Source organism: Dipodomys spectabilis, unplaced genomic scaffold (assembly GCF_019054845.1).
Source record: "Dipodomys spectabilis isolate Male_0828 unplaced genomic scaffold, ASM1905484v1 ptg000096l, whole genome shotgun sequence".
Classification (NCBI taxonomy): domain Eukaryota; kingdom Metazoa; phylum Chordata; class Mammalia; order Rodentia; family Heteromyidae; genus Dipodomys; species Dipodomys spectabilis.
The window spans coordinates 34,112,780-34,130,670 of NW_024870773.1; the positions used below are offsets into that span (position 1 = coordinate 34,112,780).

The window sequence follows — 17,891 nt, forward strand, 5'->3', positions numbered from 1 at the left end:
GCCTACTCATTGCTATAAATACTTCCCCAGCCCCTTTGGAGTGTGCGGACATGGATATGCTGCCATTTCCTCTGCTAATCTCTCATTGTTTGGGGGTCTGGCCTGATGCCACAGAGGAAAGGCTGCCATGCTTGCTGGTCTTCACATGCTGTGCTTCTTACAGAGTAGAGATTACTTCCTGCCAGGGCTAAGGGCCTAAACCCATCTATCGCCACCCATTCACTCCTGGAGTTCCAGGTGGCCATATTTACTATGGCTACAAATTAAGCTTCAGAGTTCGCTACCCCAGGCTCCACTTCCACATGTAAACCTCTCAGGCAAAGAAAATGCTTTAATTTACCGCCCTCCCCCCCCCCCCCCCCCCCGCCCCCCGGGCTGTGCTCAGAACGCAAGAACAAGAGAAAAACATCTTCCTTGAGAAATGGCTGGGTCCTTCCATGTCAGAGTATTCATTTGGAAATTATTTTTTTTCCACAAATTATTTCCTATATCAAAACGAGGGACAACTCCTAAAGATATGGCTTTTATCCAGGAAAGCCGTATAGTTTTTAAAATTATAATGGCCTAATTACACCAGAGTGTCCACATTTTAGTGGGGGAAGAAATGGCTGTTTTGCTTGGAGGCCGGTTGAGCCTAGGAAGATAAAAGCCGGTGAGGAGTGTGGGTGTGTGCGGGAGTCACAGCGGCCTTCAGAAGATGAAGCATTAATGTACCGAGGATGAACGCCAGCTGCTTTTCATCTCCACAGAGAACAGAGGAGAGGAAATGTACTCCAGCAGGAGGAGAGCTCAGGGGCACTGAGCCACGCCGAGGAGGCGTGTCCTAGCCCTGAGGGTCCAGGAAGAGGGGAACAGAGGCAGGAGAGTCCTAAAAGAAATTGAGGTTCACACTTGTAACCCTGCCCACTCAGAAGGCTGAGATCTGAGGATCACCGTTTGAAGTCAGCCTAGGCAGAAAAGCCTGTAAGACTCTTGACCTCCAATTAACTAAGCAAAAAGCCAGAACTGGAGCTGTGGCTCAAGTAGTAGAGTGCTGCATCTGAGTGAAAACGTCAAGTAAGGGTGAAAGGCCTGAGTTCAAGTCCCAGTACTGACATAAAAAAAAAGATTTGGCTCTAAAGATTGTTGGTGTCCCTGCACATTTTCTAAATTATGATAGTGCGTAAGTATGATAGTGCTGTTCAGGTATTTGACATCACAGTTTTCATTGTCCTTTCCAGTAAATCTCTTTCTTAGCCTCCTGTTCCTGTGGTGTCACCGGAGGAGCACAGAAAAGCCTCTTCGAATTTCCATTTTGCAACTTGTCTGCTTCTTTACTTTGTGCCTACCTCCAAAGTAAAGGTAAGAAGTGTAAGGGTGAAATGCAGGGTTAAACAGATACTGTTAGCATTGCAGATGGCAGGCAGGTGCTGTGTAGATATGAATGTGTTTCCTAGTGTAAGGGTAAGCACAGATGAAGCATTTAATAACAGGTGGAACTCACAGTTATGATATATAAGGCTCAGTGCAAAGGACTTTTGTGACAATGATAGTCTTCCTATTATCTCTTTAGGAAACTGAGGCAGTTAGTAACTTGCACAAAGACCTGAAGTGGGAAAATGGTGAGGCGTTGTCATTCAATAAGTATAAATATTGCATTTGGGTGGGTAAAATGTCAGTGAGGATGTTCTGCCCAGAACAAGCTAGGTGTGCCGGCTTATTTGTATATCCAGCTGTACAGCAGGAGGCAGAAGTAGAAGAATCATGGTCAGAGGCCAGCCCCAGTGAAAGTACAAGATTTTGCTAGAAAAATATTTACTAATTTAAAAAGGGCTGAAAGCACAGTTCAAGTGGTAGAGTAGTATCTTAGTTCAAATCCCAGGATGCCCCAACCCACAAGCAGCTTGTACTCTTCTTGCTGTTCCATACTGCTTCCTATCTCATGAAACAAAAAAGTCAATTGAAAGCATTTATGTACATATTTATTTTATTTTATTGATTTTTTTGTTGGTCATGGGGCTTGAACTCTGGGCCTGGGCGCTGTCTCTCAGCTCTTCAGCTCAAGGCTAGCGCTCTACCACTTGAGCCACAGCACCACTTCCAGTTTTCTGAGTGGTTTATTGGAGTCTCACAGACTTTTCCTGCCTGGGCTGGCTTTGAACTGTGATCCCCAGATCTCAGCCTCCTGAGTAGCAAGGGTTACAGGCGTGAGCCACTGGCACCCGGCTCATATATATTTTTGTTAAAATTTTTGGCTTTCATAATCGAGCCCTGCATGTGCACCTTTCTCAGTTCTTGGGCATTGAAGCTATTTGAGGGGACTTCCTTCAGTAAGCAGAGAGACACACCAGTACATTTTCCTGGAGGATCTCTTGGAAATTCTCAAAGGGGAGATACATTGAATTTCCTTTTGATCTGTGAGATTTTCTTATCTTTTTTATTATTTTATCAAGTGATTCATTCAACAAATATTGATATACTATGCTGGCAATGTGCTGAGTACAGAGAATTTCTGCTGAAGGAGACTTTGACTAGTAAAGAAAGCAATGCAAAATGTCAAAATGATGTAATAGACATAATCACAAAAGTAATGAGCTGGAAACAGTATTTCAAAATAAGGTACTTTGGAGCCAGGACTTAGGTATTGTACTTGAACCTGTATCTATTAAACAAAATGGTAAGAATTTTAAAAAATATGGGTCTGGGAAGGTGGTTCAGTGGTAGAGCACTTGCCTTGCTTGCATGAGGCCCTGGGTTCGATTCCTCAGCACCACATAAGCAAAAAGAAAAAAGCCAGAAGTGGCGCTGTGGCTCAAGTGGTAGAGCACTAGCCTTTAGCTGAAGAGCTGAGGGACAGCGCCCAGGCCCAGAGTTCAGGCCCCATGACCGGACCCCCCCCCGCCCCACAAAATATATATATATTACTCAAGTAAATATTTATAGACTACCCTACTATCTCATATGTCTCAGTGTATATATATCTTGATAAAACTGTAAATTAAGACTATAATTGGAATAGTGAAAAATTCAATATATCACAAAATATTCCTATATCTTCACAAAGAAGTTAGACCAATGAGCAGGACTTTTCTCTTTAGATAATTAGCTGCTTAAGTTTTGGACACTAAGGAATTTTGTCCTTAGATCTACAAATGAAAAGGAAGAATAGGAGGAGATGTGGTTCTTGGGGTGCCAACCAGAAGAGTCAATGGTGCCCAACACATTCCCATTTTCCCTTTCCAAGACGCTTGTACATGTCTTCTGGCCTGGAGACTTTCAGATGCCTGCAGGCAATTAATCTATCTTGCATACCCTTATAGCTCAATTGTTTCTCTTATTTCTCTTATTCTCTTTATTTTTAAAAAATAAAGTACACAATCCTTATATATATTGCCTTACAAATACAAGTGTAGCAAGTAGAATGAATGTGAGCACAAGGAGACTATTATTGGCATTTATTATTGGTTATTTACTAGTGTGTCTAACACTAATTTCCTGCTTCTGTTTGTGTCACAAGAACACTAAAAAAAAACATGATTCTGCGAGTTGTAATTCTAATAGAGAGTTATAATAGAAGCAAAAAAAAAAGTAGCAGGAACTGTTGTCATAATGAGCTTGAAGTTTGGATTCAAGTATCCATTCTGGTAATTATTACAGTTCCAATTATGATTAGGAGTTGTCCTTTATCTAACACACATGCATTTATTAAACATGAACCTGAGGATGTAGAACATGGTCAAGTAAATATATTGTGTGGGCAGAGAGATTGACTCAATTTGTTCAAGTACCATAAAAGGAACTTTTCCCTTTGCACTATTTAATCCTGATCCTCTTAAACATACCATTTATGTATACCACTTCATGTGGGATTGTGTTTATATGATTTAATTTTCCAACTAATTTATGACAAATTATTTTTCCCAAGTTTTTCATGTATACTTTCTACTTTTTCCTTGTACAACTCATCAATATTTGTTATAAATCTTAATCTATGAAAGCAAATTATGATTACCTGTGTTGCCCCATAGTTTATGCAAACAATTGAAGATCACACAGGTGACCAGAACTTGCTTTCATAAAGTCATAGAAGGAAGTTGTGGTGTGGCCCAAGTGGTAGAGCACCAACCTTGTGTGAAAAAGCTAGGCAAGAGCACAAGGCTCTGAGTTCAAGCCATAAAGTCATATAAAATTTTGAAAAGCATTTTTGACTACTAATAAGGAGAAAGTATGGTTTTTGTTAAAAGGATATGCTAAACAACTATCATTGTCTTTTCTGAATATTAGTGTTACCTTAAAAGGAAGAAGAACAGATGTCAATTTACTATAACCTAACACGTAAAATAACATTTGACAGGTATAACACGCATCATTTACTTTTTCTCTTATTAACACAAGAAATGATTCTTTGTATCTCATTTGTTACCAATAACAAACCAATAAAGTCTCTGAAAATATACTATTTTCAATCAAAAATGTTTATTGTAAAAAAAGGACCTTGAAAAATTATTTTTCTTAAAAAAAGGAACATTGATTTCACAAGTCTCCAAGTTGTATATAGACACAGCTATAGACAACATCTTACTTTCATACAAAACTCATTCAGTCATATAAAAATAAACACAAATTTACATTGACTCATCAACTACACAGTTAATTAAAACAGGCACTTGGAGGGGTGTTGTATTATTGCATCTGTCATACACATTTAAAATAGTTTTGGTACATTACTGAATGTCTCAGAATCCTCTTGCACTTATTCCCATCTTTACTGAATTTTATAAAAATCATTACAATTCTTTTACAAAGTAAGACATGGCGCATGTACCAGGAATGTCCCAAGCCGGTCCTTCCCTCTTCTCCCAAGGCACATATTGGCAAAAATAAAAGAAAACAAAAATACTTTTAATACATTCTCCTGTGTTTTTTTCTTGTTCTTATTTTTTTCCTCTCTTAAAAATACAGTTTAAAGCATTATAAGTAATCCAAAAAAAAAAAAAAAAAAAGGCTTTAATTCAATGATGGCAAACCAGACATCAGACAAGTAATGAAGTAAACTTGGAATACTTTATAAGGCACCTGAGATCGCGTCTGGCAGATTCTCTTCCTATAGGAAATTCTATTACAAACTCTATTACAAAGCAATACTGTTCTTTTCAGTTGAAATGTTTTGGCAGCAATGTAAATCTTTGCATTCTTTTTCCGTAAGGAAAGATGCAATGTGCTTTTCACTTCATCTTTGAAGAGAAAGGTTCTTGTCTTTTATCTTCTCAATCTAGCTGTCAGCAAAAAAAGATAGTAATTTTCAACTTCACATGGAAAGGATTATCTTTCAACACATGGGTTCCGTGCTCTTGCAGCTTGTGTATGTGCACATGTATGTGAGTGCACACACATGCATGTGTATGTGTGTGTCTATACATATTATTTGGTTGGTAAGCACAAGAGAAAATGCCTTTGGACTTTATTTGTCATTTGGTGTCGGAGTGAAGAAATGCATCTGTTTGAGTAAACATTGGTTGCATCAATGAGCTACGCAGCAGCCAGATTCCTCGTGTTTGTGCAGAAGAGACATTCTGGAGAAGGTTTTGGAGCAGTTTTTGCACTGGTATTTCTTTACATCAGAATGGGTCTGCAGATGAGCCCTCAGGTTCGACCTGTCTGCAAATGCTCTGTTGCAGTGAGGGCAAGAAAAAGGCTTCTCCCCTAGGGAGTGAGAAAAAATAAAAAGACAAGTCAGCACTTTCAGAGAAAATATAAATTTGAATCATGTTAATGAACACCAATCACATCTTGCGAAAAGAATGAGAAGTGTAAAGATAATAGAAATGAAAAAAATCTTAAAAAGGAAAGAATGAAAAATGACAAGGCCTGACTATATCCCCACAATAGGTACTTTTATTAACATCTGGCCCTTTAAGATAAATTCTGCAGCTAAAAATAAATCTTGGCCAGAATGGCATGTGTGCTGCCAGTTGTGCAGAAATAATTCACAGAGTTGTGGGACTTTCTCCTAGGAAGGCTTTACATTAGCAGGTGCAGTTGATGGCAGGCACCTCCCAACATTTCCCAATGTTTCCCCCTTTCCCCTCTTTCTGTATTCTGACTCAGGCAGCTGAAATTCCTTCCCTCCGGCAGGATGATGTGCGAAGTTGTTTTTTTTTTTTTTTAAAGAAAACGAAAGAAAAGATACAAATCAAACTTACTTCCAAGTATCCAACTCTCTTAACATCTCACTGCCAGAATGGGTAGTAACAGAAAACTATAGGAAAAGCCTCTATTTACCAAATCAATTGACTAAGATAGCAACATTTGTTTTTGCTGATTACTAGGGTCAGTTTCACAGAGCACACATTGAAGTACACCCATCCTGATTTTTCTACCTGATCTTTGAGACCAAACCACCAGAATCTACTTTCCAAAGTCTAAATGCTATTTGCAGTCTCCAGAGCAGAGGTGGTTAGCAAGAAATCGAGCACTGACAAGTTTTTGAGTAGTCAGAAAGTGGCCCTCCTTGATGAACTGTCCCCCCAAAAGAACTATGCCACCACTTCATACAAGGCCAGCAGTCCACCCCACGCGTCGTTAGAGAGGGTAGCCACATTCCTGTCCACATGTTCTCTTACCAGTGTGAGTTCTAATGTGTCCTTGAAGCAGCCAGGGTCTGGAGAAGGCCTTGCCGCAGATCTTGCAGACGCAAGGTAACGTGTGGGTCCGAATGTGCATCTTCAGGGCGCCCAGGCTCACATATTCCTTGTCACAGTATTTGCAGCTGAAAGATTTCCTAGACTGGGCATCGCAGTGCAGCTGCTTGTGTTTAGCTAGCCCGGAAAAAGTGGAATAGGTCTTATTGCATAAATTGCACTGAAACTTCTCCGCTTCAATGGCATGGGGGTCTGAGAGCTTGGATTGTAGTCTTTCCTCTTCATCGCTAATGGGGCTTTCCGAACCACTGTGGTCCTTGGATGAGGTGTCGGAAGGAGGAGGGGGGCTCATTCGCCCCAGGGCTGAGGGGAATCCGGCAAGAGGAGAGTGGAACGGAGCTGTTGTAGTCCACACTGTAATGGGGCTGTACGCCCCTGAGCTGAGGATCTCTGGCTTTGGTATGACAGGCATAGGGTAACTCTCATAGAGATATGGAGAAATGATCACTGGGGGAAGGGGGAAGAAGAAAGGAAAAGAAAGATTAAGGTAAAATAATTTTTAAAAATACATACAAGTGAGAAAGCAACACACAGAGTTTTGTAAAGACCAGACTCCCTTAGAAGGACATCAGCATTGGTGAAGCATTTCCTGTCATCCAGCCCTCTGGATAGTTATCGCATTTAATGCACGCACAGTGTGACAGTTGTCCTGTATTGAGGTCTGTACTGAGGGAACACAGCCAAGCAGCCCCTCCGAGAAGGAAGAAACTAAACCTTATTTTCCAACATTCAGAGGAAAACAGTTGTTTTGTATTTGATGCATGGGCTAGTTTACATGTGTTTCAACGGGTCTGGCTGAATCAAGTTGCCTCGGAAAGGAAAGGAAAATGTTACATGAAAAAAAGCTATAGTTCAGCATTTATGTGTTAGTCTTCCGCACATTCATTATGCGTGTACGTACAAGCTTGAGAAAACCAAGTTACCAGAGTTGAAGGAAGTCTCCCTTGTCAGCGAAGAGCTCCACAAGTTTTGAATTAAAACGTACCCCAAGTGATCCAGAGAACACAAACTCCCTTTCAGAATAGTGTTTCTAAGAATGCCCAGCTTGATCATTTGTTCTTCGGTAATAGCACCGAAGTCGTGATACATACATTCAGATTTGCAGATTTGCAGAGAGAGAGAGGAGAGAAGAAAGAGAGAAGGAGGGAGGGAGGGAGAGGGAGAGAAGGAAGAGGGAGGGAGAGGGAGAGAAGGAGGGAGGGAGGGAGCGAGGGAGAGGGAGAGAGAGAGAGAGAGAGAGAGAGAGAGAGAGAGAGAGAGAGAGAGAGAGACTGAGAATGGCCGTTGGGTTTTACCGGTGTGTGTGTCCAGTTCGCTGTAGTTGGGCTTCTTGGAGGCGTTGAAATGCTTCTTGACCAGGAAGGAGCGCGGCATCTTGCGGGCGGGTGCGGCGGGCGCCGGCGCGGATAACGGTCCGGCGGGAGGACGTGGCCGGTCCCTACAGCATCGCGGCCGGCTGCGGGGCGGGCGAGGGCGGGCGAGGGCGGGCGAGGGCCGCGCTCGGAGCGGCAGCGGACGGGCCGGCGCCTCTGAAGTCACCCGGTTCCTTTACCCAACTGAGCCTCCTTTGGGCTCGGAGGGTTTTTTTTTTTTTCCTCCTCTCTTTTGCAAGAAGGATCCAATCACAGCCGAGAGCTTCGGATTTCAGCTCCTCCCCCTGGGACAGCTGAGCACAGAGGAAGAATCTGTTGTCAGCCTGAATTATTCTGGTTCAACATCGGCTGGTTTGTAGAGATTTCGGTAGACAGAAAAAAAATATGAAGTGTTCTAAAAGTCTTGTCGAGAAACGTAATTTCACGTGTGTAGTTTTGCCAGCAAGAGTCGTGCTCCCCCAGGCCTAGATGTCCGAAGCTGGATTTCGGTCCCCTCCTAAGGGCCAGGCTCCTTCCAGATGTGGGGCGCAGCAGATGCGGGGTGGGGGGTCGAGGGGGGCGGGAGGCAGAGTGTGGGCCAAGGAAGACACCAGGTCAGCCTCTGGTGGCAAGAGACGCCTATATTTGGAAGTGGTATTTGCAGAGTTTCTTTGCATGGATGCAACGAATGAGCCTCTGATTGCTGAGAAAGGGAGGTGGACTACTGAAATCCACTCAGCACCCCAAAGCTGAGGGCGCCGCTCCTGGGAACAAGCCTTGCAAACACAGGGGTGGGAGGGGGGACGACTAAGTCATTCTGTCACTGTCACTTTCACCAAACTCACTGTGGTGGCAGGAGAGCAATACCTTAGAGCCCAAGAGCGCTCTGACTATGCCAGCCCCTGAAGAGAACAAAGATTAAACTGAGAACAATAGGTAAACGGTCATCTGCAACCTCATCAGCATGTTTGACAAGAGCTCATCTCTTTTTATGTGTCACAAAGTATTTTCATGAAAAGAAATCGTGTATATATACATATACATATATACATATGTATATATGTATATGTATTTATGTATATTTAGAGCTAGTTCTGTGGCTTGAACTCAGGGCCTGGGCATGCTCTCTAAGCTTTTGTGCTAAAGGTTAGTGCTGTATCACTTGACCCACAGCTCTACTTCCTGCTTTTGGGTGGTTAATTGAAGATAAAAGTCTCTTGACTAATTGTAACCCCTCTGTACAGTATGTTCTCAAATAAAATAAAATAAAAATTAAAAAAAAAAAGTCTCATGACTTTCCTGTCTGGGTTGGCTTTGAACCACAAACCTCAGATCACAGCCTCCCAAGGAGCTAAGATTACAGACACTAGGCACAGGCACCTGCCCTCATTCTTTTAAAATAGTGTCTTTTAGAATTGGTGCTGTTTCCTTCAGTAGAAAGCCATCAAAATCCCTCTCACATCTTCCAGTTTCCTGTATTAAATTAAAAATAAAAGGATTCTCTTGGGAGTAATACTTGCTTAAAGGTTTAAACAGATATTGCAGTAACCATACAAACACTTGGAATTTGTACATAGTCTCTTTTATTTTTACACTTTTATTATCTTTAGGTCCTTGTACAAAGGGGCTTCAATTCACCTTGTCAGTGTATGAGTGCAGTGTGCCTTGGTTAATGTCACCCTTTCCATCATTCCTCCCCACCTCTTCCAAATCCACCCATCGCCTCAATTTAGTTCCATTCTCACATAATATCCATTGAATGACATGACTGCAGAGATCTGTTAAGGTGGCTCATTTTAAAGCTAAAATTCTACAGAATACAAGCACCTGTGTGCATTTCACACTTTTACAGCCTCTTGCTCTTTAGAAAAATTCCCCCAAAGACCACCCTACTCTTGTTTCTAACAGGTGCTGGGAGAATAAAGAAAGAAAATAACAGTGGTGATGTCAAGACTTGTAAAAGAAAAATGCATTGTTAGAGTGCATAGCTTTGTAATCTTGAGCAGAGAAAATGTGTGTGTGTGTGTGTGTGTGTGTGTGTGTGTGTGTGTGTGTGTGTGTGTCTCAAAGACTCAGGAAGTCTTTGAGAGTATGCCTCCTCCAAAACATACTCAGACATTGATTCCTCATTTCTTTCCATCAGTCACTGATTTAAATGTCAGACACAGGAATTCACATGAATCCTTATATAAGGGCACTATATTGCAGGAGAGAGGAAAATCTGAATGTACACTGGCTGTCCCCACAAGCTGTATAACCTGGAGGAGACATCAGAGCCAGAGTTGTGAGCTTGCTGAATTGTGTGTGTGTGTGTGTGTGTGTGTGTGTGTGTGTGAGCGTTTGCTTAGATTTGAACACCTGCTTTATTGGGACAGGATTTCTTCTTGCCCTTTCCACCTCACTTCCTGCAAAACACACATTTCATTAGAGATAAAAATATCACAGAGAAAACACAATTTACTGTGGGCGTCTCTCTCTCTCTCTCTCTCTCTCTCTCTCTCTCTTAGTAATGTCTACTTGGTATATTTGGCTTTTATTTATGTGATAGTTATAACAAGGTAACTTGTTGAAATGTGCTTTTTCAAAAATAATCCATTAAAATGTTTAGCAGTGATTTTCTAAGCTTCAAAAACAAAAACCCACCTCTGAGTTTGGATCACAGAGATATTGTTCAGCTGATCTCCCCTCGTGGATATCTGGGGTAAGAATCCCTTCCTTCTCTTGTAAGGAGCAGTATTGTGCACGGGGCATTCCATTACACAGAGCCTCGTGCTAACTAGTCACACGCATGTCTGTGTGAGGTCTGCTCTACTGTCAGAGGAGGGAGAGTCCGTGCTGATAGAGTGAGTCAGACTAAACAGGTGCTCTGCTCAGACACAGCAGAAGGCATTTGGCGCCAGAATGATGTGGTTAAAAGCAAGAAGGGAAGTCCAGGGCACACCCAAAGGCCAGCTGTGAGGACTCTGCTAAGACAAGACAGGCATCCTTCATGCCAGCCAGAGGGTTCAGGTTGAGGAGCAGGCTTTAGTTACTGATTAAGTCTGTCACCCAGGAGTAGAATTCTTTTCCCAGGCAACTACACTAGATTTTCAATTTTCAATATTTCATTTTGGAATCAAATAACAGGCAGTAAATGATGGAAAAAATGAACAAAATAAAACAGTGGATTTTACTAGTGTAAAGAATCAGTCCTAAGCTGATCAAACATTGGTGGTGCAGAATTAAACAGATTGGAGATTTCTTTAAGAGAGTGGGGTACTTGTTCTAGGAGACACAGCCCAGGACAGGTGCAGCAAGGGACAAGACAGGTTAAAGGATGGGAGGTGTGGATTCCACTATGGGCTCAAAACAATATAAAATGCAAGGAAGGGAAAAATAAGAGACTCTGCTTAAAAGTCCTCCCTGTAGTTAAGCCTCTCTGAGACTGTCTTCTCTGATATGTCTTCCATGGAATTGATTTGTGTGATTGATTTCTCATAGGATCCTAGAAGCCCATGCAATCTAGTTCTTCAGTTTCCACAATAAGACTTGCTATGGTGGTCCGGATAGTCTCATTTATTCTGCTTTCTGACCAAAATGTCTTGTGGAAAACTTTGTGAGCTAGAGGCCTGGGATCTTCTTCCTGGAACCCTGGGGTTTCTCCTGGACTCAATCTTTGATGAAAGATGGAGTCTCACTGTAACAGTCAGGAAATGACATCAGAATCAAGAGCTTTGGGAATGTACCTAGGATTTATTTGTACATGGATATTTGGGTATATTTAATTATTTACGCATAGAAATACCAGAGTAGGTACTGACTCTCACATTTAGGACATGAAGTCAATCTAGTACCAGAAAAATACTGTGACTTAGAAGATGTGAAGCTTCTTTCTGATTCTGTACCCTGTCACCTAAAATGACCTGCCTTTCTCTGAGCTTCAGTCATGGCAAAATCAGGTCACACTTGTAGGGTGGAGGCGGGGTGAGGGTTAACTCCCTTGAAAGAGATGAAGCCATGAAAAGTGATGAAAGCTTGATGTGGTATCTGGAGAATGATGTATTATTAATTTAACAATTTAGGCAAAACAATTTTATGTCTGCATTTATGAATGTATGTATGCATTTAATTTGTACCAGACCTGGAGATGAACTCAGGGCTTGGGCACTATTCCTGAGCTTTTTAGCTCAAGGCTAGTACTCTACCTTTTGAGCCACTTCTCCACTTCTAGCCTTTTTTGGTTATTAATTGGATGTAAGAATCTCATATACTTTCCTGCCCAGGCTGGCTTCTGAACTATGATCTTCAGATCTCTGCCTCTTGAGTAGTTAGGATTATGAATGAGCCACTGGCACTTAGTAAGAGCAAACATTTATTCTAATAATTGAAGTTTGAGTGACAAAGATGAGATGCTATTTTGTGGTTTTGGACATGTATGTACCTGTGCATATATTCAGACATATATTTGCATTCCTAATTTATAATTTCATTCCATCTTAGATAAAGCCAACTATTCCCAAAGTAATAAAAATGGTTCTTCTCAGTACTTGGGCTTCTGTATATGTTAATGTATTTATCTGTATGTGTTAATGTATTTATGTTAATGTATTTATCTGTAATTTCTTTCAGAATGGCTTAGGGACAAATATTCTCTAGTTTTAAAGAACATTCTCTCAGTGGACAAAGGATCTGCTTAAGTCTTCTAAGTTCCCTAATGCCCCCAGGGGTCTCTGCTCTGAGCGTGTGAGGGGTCTTACAAACACACTAGCATTGGAAGCAATATGTACTTGATGATACAAAGAGAACCAAAGAGGATTGAGTATATGTGTGTACACGTGCTTGAATTGAGGCACAAAATAATACCAACAGACAATGATGTAAAGCATCCTCTGTTGTTTAGAAAATTCTATGATTTCCTGTTTGTTCCAAGGGCTGTATTCACCAGGATGACTGATAGCCACTGGACTTGTGTGTATGTCTGGAGTTAGTACTGATACTGTTGTCCTAATATGTACATCGATGATAAGAAAATATTTAAGAACGCTTCAGAGTCTTGTTTAAGTTGAGAACTACATTTTAGTGTTTTCAGAATCTCAGTCCTCCTTAGGATGTTAAGATTTCATTTCCCTTTGGTTGGATGTCATATGGATAGAGCATCACGCACACTAGAAGATATTCATCTCTTCAATATTCTTTTTGTACCTCACGGAGAGTGGTGATGATCTTATCTTTTAAGTTGAGCAAGAAAGACTACACAATAGTAATTTGATGTGTAGCTTTTGCAGAAGCCCTGGGATATGTGGTTGCAAAGCGACGCCTATGGGTCAACTTCTTTCTATCTTTTTCCTTTTTCTTTTACCTAACTTATTAATGAGCTCTGCCATCTAGTGGAAAATAGATTAACTTCACTATACACCCAAGTACCAATTTCAGATGAACATTACATTGTTTTCATTTATTAATTTGTTCAAAATTCAAAATGTAATGCCTTTGCTTATACAGAGATGCATGATTTTAGGTAACAGATTATTTTCATTTTAGAAGGCAGATGCATGTGATATTTATCAGTCTGAGGAGTCATGAAGGAAGTGGGTGAAGGTAGCCCGCAGTAGTCAAAATTGACTAAGGAGCTCACTTGTCTGACTCATCTCTTGTGTTGTCATAACCATAAAGAAGGAAGAGGTATTGTAGGGAACCACACTGAACTCCATTTTCCTAGGGGCATCCGGGATAAAAGAGACAAAGCCAGGATGTGTACTTTACCTGCCTCCCAGCTGTGCCCTTTTCCATTTTTATGCCGTGGTGGTCTTTGAGGGAGGTGAAGAGTCACCAGCAGACCTCATGCAGAAAAAGAAGGGTCTGGGGTCTGGGCGGACCCTCCAGGATGACAGTAGCTGCAGCACCAGGAGAGATGGGAGTGGCATCCAGGAAGAAACCTGCTTATCCTGCTTTTCTGCTCAACCCTGGGACCATGAATGAAGACTCACTGACACCCTGATGTTTTGTATTTTTTTTCTCCATGTCATAGGCACTGGCCACCACTTGCCATTGAACAGGGTTTCACCCTCTGCTATTGAGACCCCATTAAAGGATTAAGAGCCCTACCTGGCTGCACTTGTGGCTCTTTTGATTTACTGTCCACCACTTTTTCTGATCAGATAGAAACACCATTTTTATGTGGTAGTTTTTCGAAGTAGAGCTTTCTTAACACTATCGTAATTTTGGCTCTTTAAAAAGAAACATATATATTATATACATTATTCTACCTGTGAAATATATATATAAATATATATTTATAAATATAAATATATAAATAGATATAAATATATATTTATAAATATAAATAAATATAAATATGTATATTTCACAGGCATATTTATAAATATAAATATATATAAATGTATATATATATTTCACAGGTAGAATAATGTTTGCTAAAACGAATTTTTGGTCTGTAGTTAAAAATGAAAGTCATGTCTTAAAGCCACAATGATATTGGCCAGGGAAGGAAATCACATCCACTCATCTGGAACAGTGCTCTGTCCTAGCATCACATCCTTTGCTGACACTGAGGTCCAGGCCAGGGGTGCTGACCACCCACTTCACTTGGAAGAAGAGCGGGGAAGTCTGACATGGAACCCATGCTTGTGCAGCTCCCTTCAGTGTTCACAGGGATCGGCTGCTTGCAGAAGAGCTGGGATAATGGGTCCCTTGGTCATATTCATCTACACATAGCATCCATTTCCTTCCTCTGCAGTACAAAATGCTTGCTCTGAGTTCAGACCCCAGTACTGAACAAACAAACAAAAACCCAAGTGAAATGTAAGGACATTGGAGAGACGAAGGTCATAAGCAGTGTTGCTCAGATAGTGGGATCCTACTCCCCCTTTCCCTTCCCCTTTTCTCCTCTCTCCCCTCCCATTTCCCCCCTCCCCTTCTCTCCAATTCCCTCCTCTCCTCTCCCCTATCTTCTTCCTCTCTTCTTTCCTTTTCCCCTGCTTCCCGCATCTCTCCTCTTCCCTTGTCTCCTTCCTCTTCTTCCCCTTGCCTCCCCTCCTTTGCTCTCCTCTCCTCTCCCTTCCCATCTCCTCCCCTTCCCTCTTCCCTTCCACATTCTCCTCTGCACTCCCCTTTCTCCCCTTCTCTCCTCTCCCCTCTCTTCTCTTTTCCCTTCCCACCCACCCCTCCCCTCCCTCTTTTCCTCCCCTCTCTTTTCGTCTCCTCTTTTCTCTTCTTTCTCTATTCTTTTCTCTTCCCTTCCTTTTCCTCTCTCTCCTCCCTACAACTCCCCTTTTCTTTTTCCTTCCCTCCTTCCCTTCCATTCTTTCTCCTCTCTCTTCTCCTCCACTCTTTTTGTTGTACCTCCCCTCTACTTCCTTCTCCTTCTCTCTCCTCCTCTCTTTTCACCTTCCTTCCTTTCCTTCTTTTTTTTCTTCATGGCTATAGAGGCAGTAGGAGTTTGCTCAAAGACAAATGTTAGCATCAGAGGGGAAGTTCTGAAATGTGCTATCTTCTTATGTAAGACTCAGATAAATAGACTCCACATTGCCCCCAAACAAGCCATCTTTTATTTGAAAGTGTAAGTAGATCAGGTGTTTCACACTCTATTGAAGGGTTCTACAGACGTCAAAACAGGAAGAAATATCTCTCTTTCAATATTTCAGTGCAACTCAGTGTCCCAGCATGTTCTTTTCTCTCCATCCACATGTAGTGGCTTGGATGTGGAGATGATTCTGCTCAGGACATCAACACTACAGTGGTCATCTTTGTTTCTGCTCTAGCATGTGGCATCTCTGCAGAGCCTCATCAGAACAGTTGCCAGTGCACTATAAAGATGGCAGAAGATAGCAGAAATAACATTACGGCTATGCTTCCTCCTCAGGGACAAGGGCATCCCAATCCTAGAAGAAAGTAATAGGAGACGCAAAATATTTTGGCTTCATTCATTTCAGACCAATTCAGGACTTTCAATTCCCACACTTGCAGGTGGTATAGCTTCTGTACAAAGGAGACCTTATAGAAAGGATGATTCTGTACACCTCGGTCTTCCTGACCCTTGAGTTTGGGGCTTTTTCCTCATAATGACCCTAAGAATGACTTCACTTTGGCCAGTGGCTATGACTGACTGAGTGATATTTTGAAATAGTGTAGTTCTTCAAATGAGTAGATTCCTTTGATTCTCAACTCTAAATTTATGGGTACAGCAGTGTTTGCAGTTTTGAGTAACAAATTCAGCTCAGGCTGGCTTTGAACGATGCTCCTCAGATCTGTCTCCTGAGTAGCTAAGATTACAGGTGTGAACCACTGGAGCCTGACTTGGGGTGACAAGTTATTTAGCTCTTGCCACCAAATAAACCTAGGGTCTCAGAGGAATAAATAGCTTCTACCTGCTGTGTGTTGGATCCAGAGTATCTTACAAAGACCCTCAGCTTGACTCACTGGAAGGTAATAGAAAACTTTGAGAGTGAAGCCTAAGAACTAGCTGGAGGCTAGTAGCTCACATGTGTAATCTTAGCTATTCAGGAGGCTGAGAGCTGAGGATCATGGTTTTTTCTTTTTTAAAAAACTTATTTATTTTTATTTATTTTTGCTGGTCCTGTGGCTTGAATTCAGAGCCTGGGTGCTGTCCCTAATATTTCTTTTTAAGGCTAGAGCTCTACCATTTAAGCCATAGCTCCACTTCTGGCTTTCCCCCCTCCCCCTCCCCACTCCTCCTTGCTAGTTAATTGAAGATAGTCTCATGGACTCATCTGCCTGGTCTGTCTTCAAACCACTAATCTCAGATTTCAGCCTCCTGAGTTGTGGGATTACAGGTATGAGTCAACAGTGTCTAGCTAAAGATTGTGGTTTGAAGCCAGCCCAGGCAGAAAGGTTTGTGAGAGTTTTACCTCCAGTTTACCACTGAAAAGTCTGAAGTGGAGCTGTGGCTCCAGTGGGAAAGCTTTAGCCTTGAGTGCAAAAGCTCAGCGACAGCACTTAGGCCTTGAGTTGTAGCTCTGGTACTGGCACAAAGAGAGACAAAGAGAGAAAGAGAGATAGGTAGAGAGACAGAGACACAGAGAGAAGCCTAGTGGGAAGTCATTGGATGTGAGCTCTTAAAGGGACTGTGGGTTCCCATCTTCCTTTCTTTCTCTTGTTGCTTTCTGGCTATGATGAATTGAGCAGCTTCCCTCCCCCTCCTCCATGTGTTCTCTAATGTGACATGCTGTCTTACCAGAGACCCCCAAGCCAGAGGGCCAGCTGGCCCTGAACTGATACTTCTGTGAGCCAACAGAAACCTTCTATTTTTATAAGCTGATTATTCCAGCTGTCTATTATAACAACAAAAAGCTAATGACCACATCAAGAAACTGTAAACTGAGCCATCACATTTTCACTATAGCACTCTTCTCCCTAAGCCTCTTTAGTAGAGACCCCAAGGACTCCATCCTTAAACAAAAATAACAAATGCTGACTCCACAGACAATCCAACCTTCCCTTACTCCTCCAGCTGATAGCAGAAAGTTACTAAGTTACAGGATGTCGGGACGGAGGGGGGGTGGGTAGTGGAAGTGGTGGTGGGGTAATTCCCTGGTAACCACTATCATTAGTCATATAGACAATGGATAATCTCACCATTACATACAGAGAACTCAGAGCCAAAATGTTCCATCATTTCAATGACATGAAATGCAAAGACATTCACGTCTATCATGATAGAGATTTTATACTGGACAAAAGTTGCAATGAGCCCAAGGGAAGACACTGAGTTGATTCAATGATGTTGAGCATCAGCAGTGCTCGGAGTGAAAGGCGTTCATGATGACAGCAGGATTACCTGCCAGTGTGAGGCCAAGTTGGGTGTGTCCAATAATGAGAGTCTGCCAGGGCACTGGGGAGC

General features: G+C 41.9%; 1 protein-coding gene across 1 annotated transcript; it reads right to left on the reverse strand.

The window, feature by feature from the left end:
• Positions 1-4,897: 4,897 nt before the first annotated feature.
• On the reverse strand, positions 4,898-8,185 carry Snai2 (snail family transcriptional repressor 2). The gene is made up of 3 exons (XM_042686046.1): positions 7,976-8,185; positions 6,603-7,127; positions 4,898-5,682 (listed from the first exon to the last, which is right to left on the reverse strand). Exons 1-3 carry the CDS (start codon positions 8,052-8,054, stop codon positions 5,501-5,503), a joined length of 786 nt encoding a protein of 261 aa, XP_042541980.1. The 5' UTR covers positions 8,055-8,185; the 3' UTR covers positions 4,898-5,500.
• Between the last annotated feature and the right edge of the window lie 9,706 nt (positions 8,186-17,891).

Coding starts and splice junctions, on each gene's coding strand:
- Snai2 (XM_042686046.1), bottom strand. CDS start 8,054: ATGCCGCGCTCCTTCCTGGTCAAGAAGCATTTCAACGCCTCCAAGAAG. Junction 7,128..7,975: donor CGAACTGGACACACACACCG/GTAAAACCCAAC, acceptor CCCTTCCCCCAG/TGATCATTTCTCCATATCTC. Junction 5,683..6,602: donor ACACATTAGAACTCACACTG/GTAAGAGAACAT, acceptor CTCACTCCCTAG/GGGAGAAGCCTTTTTCTTGC.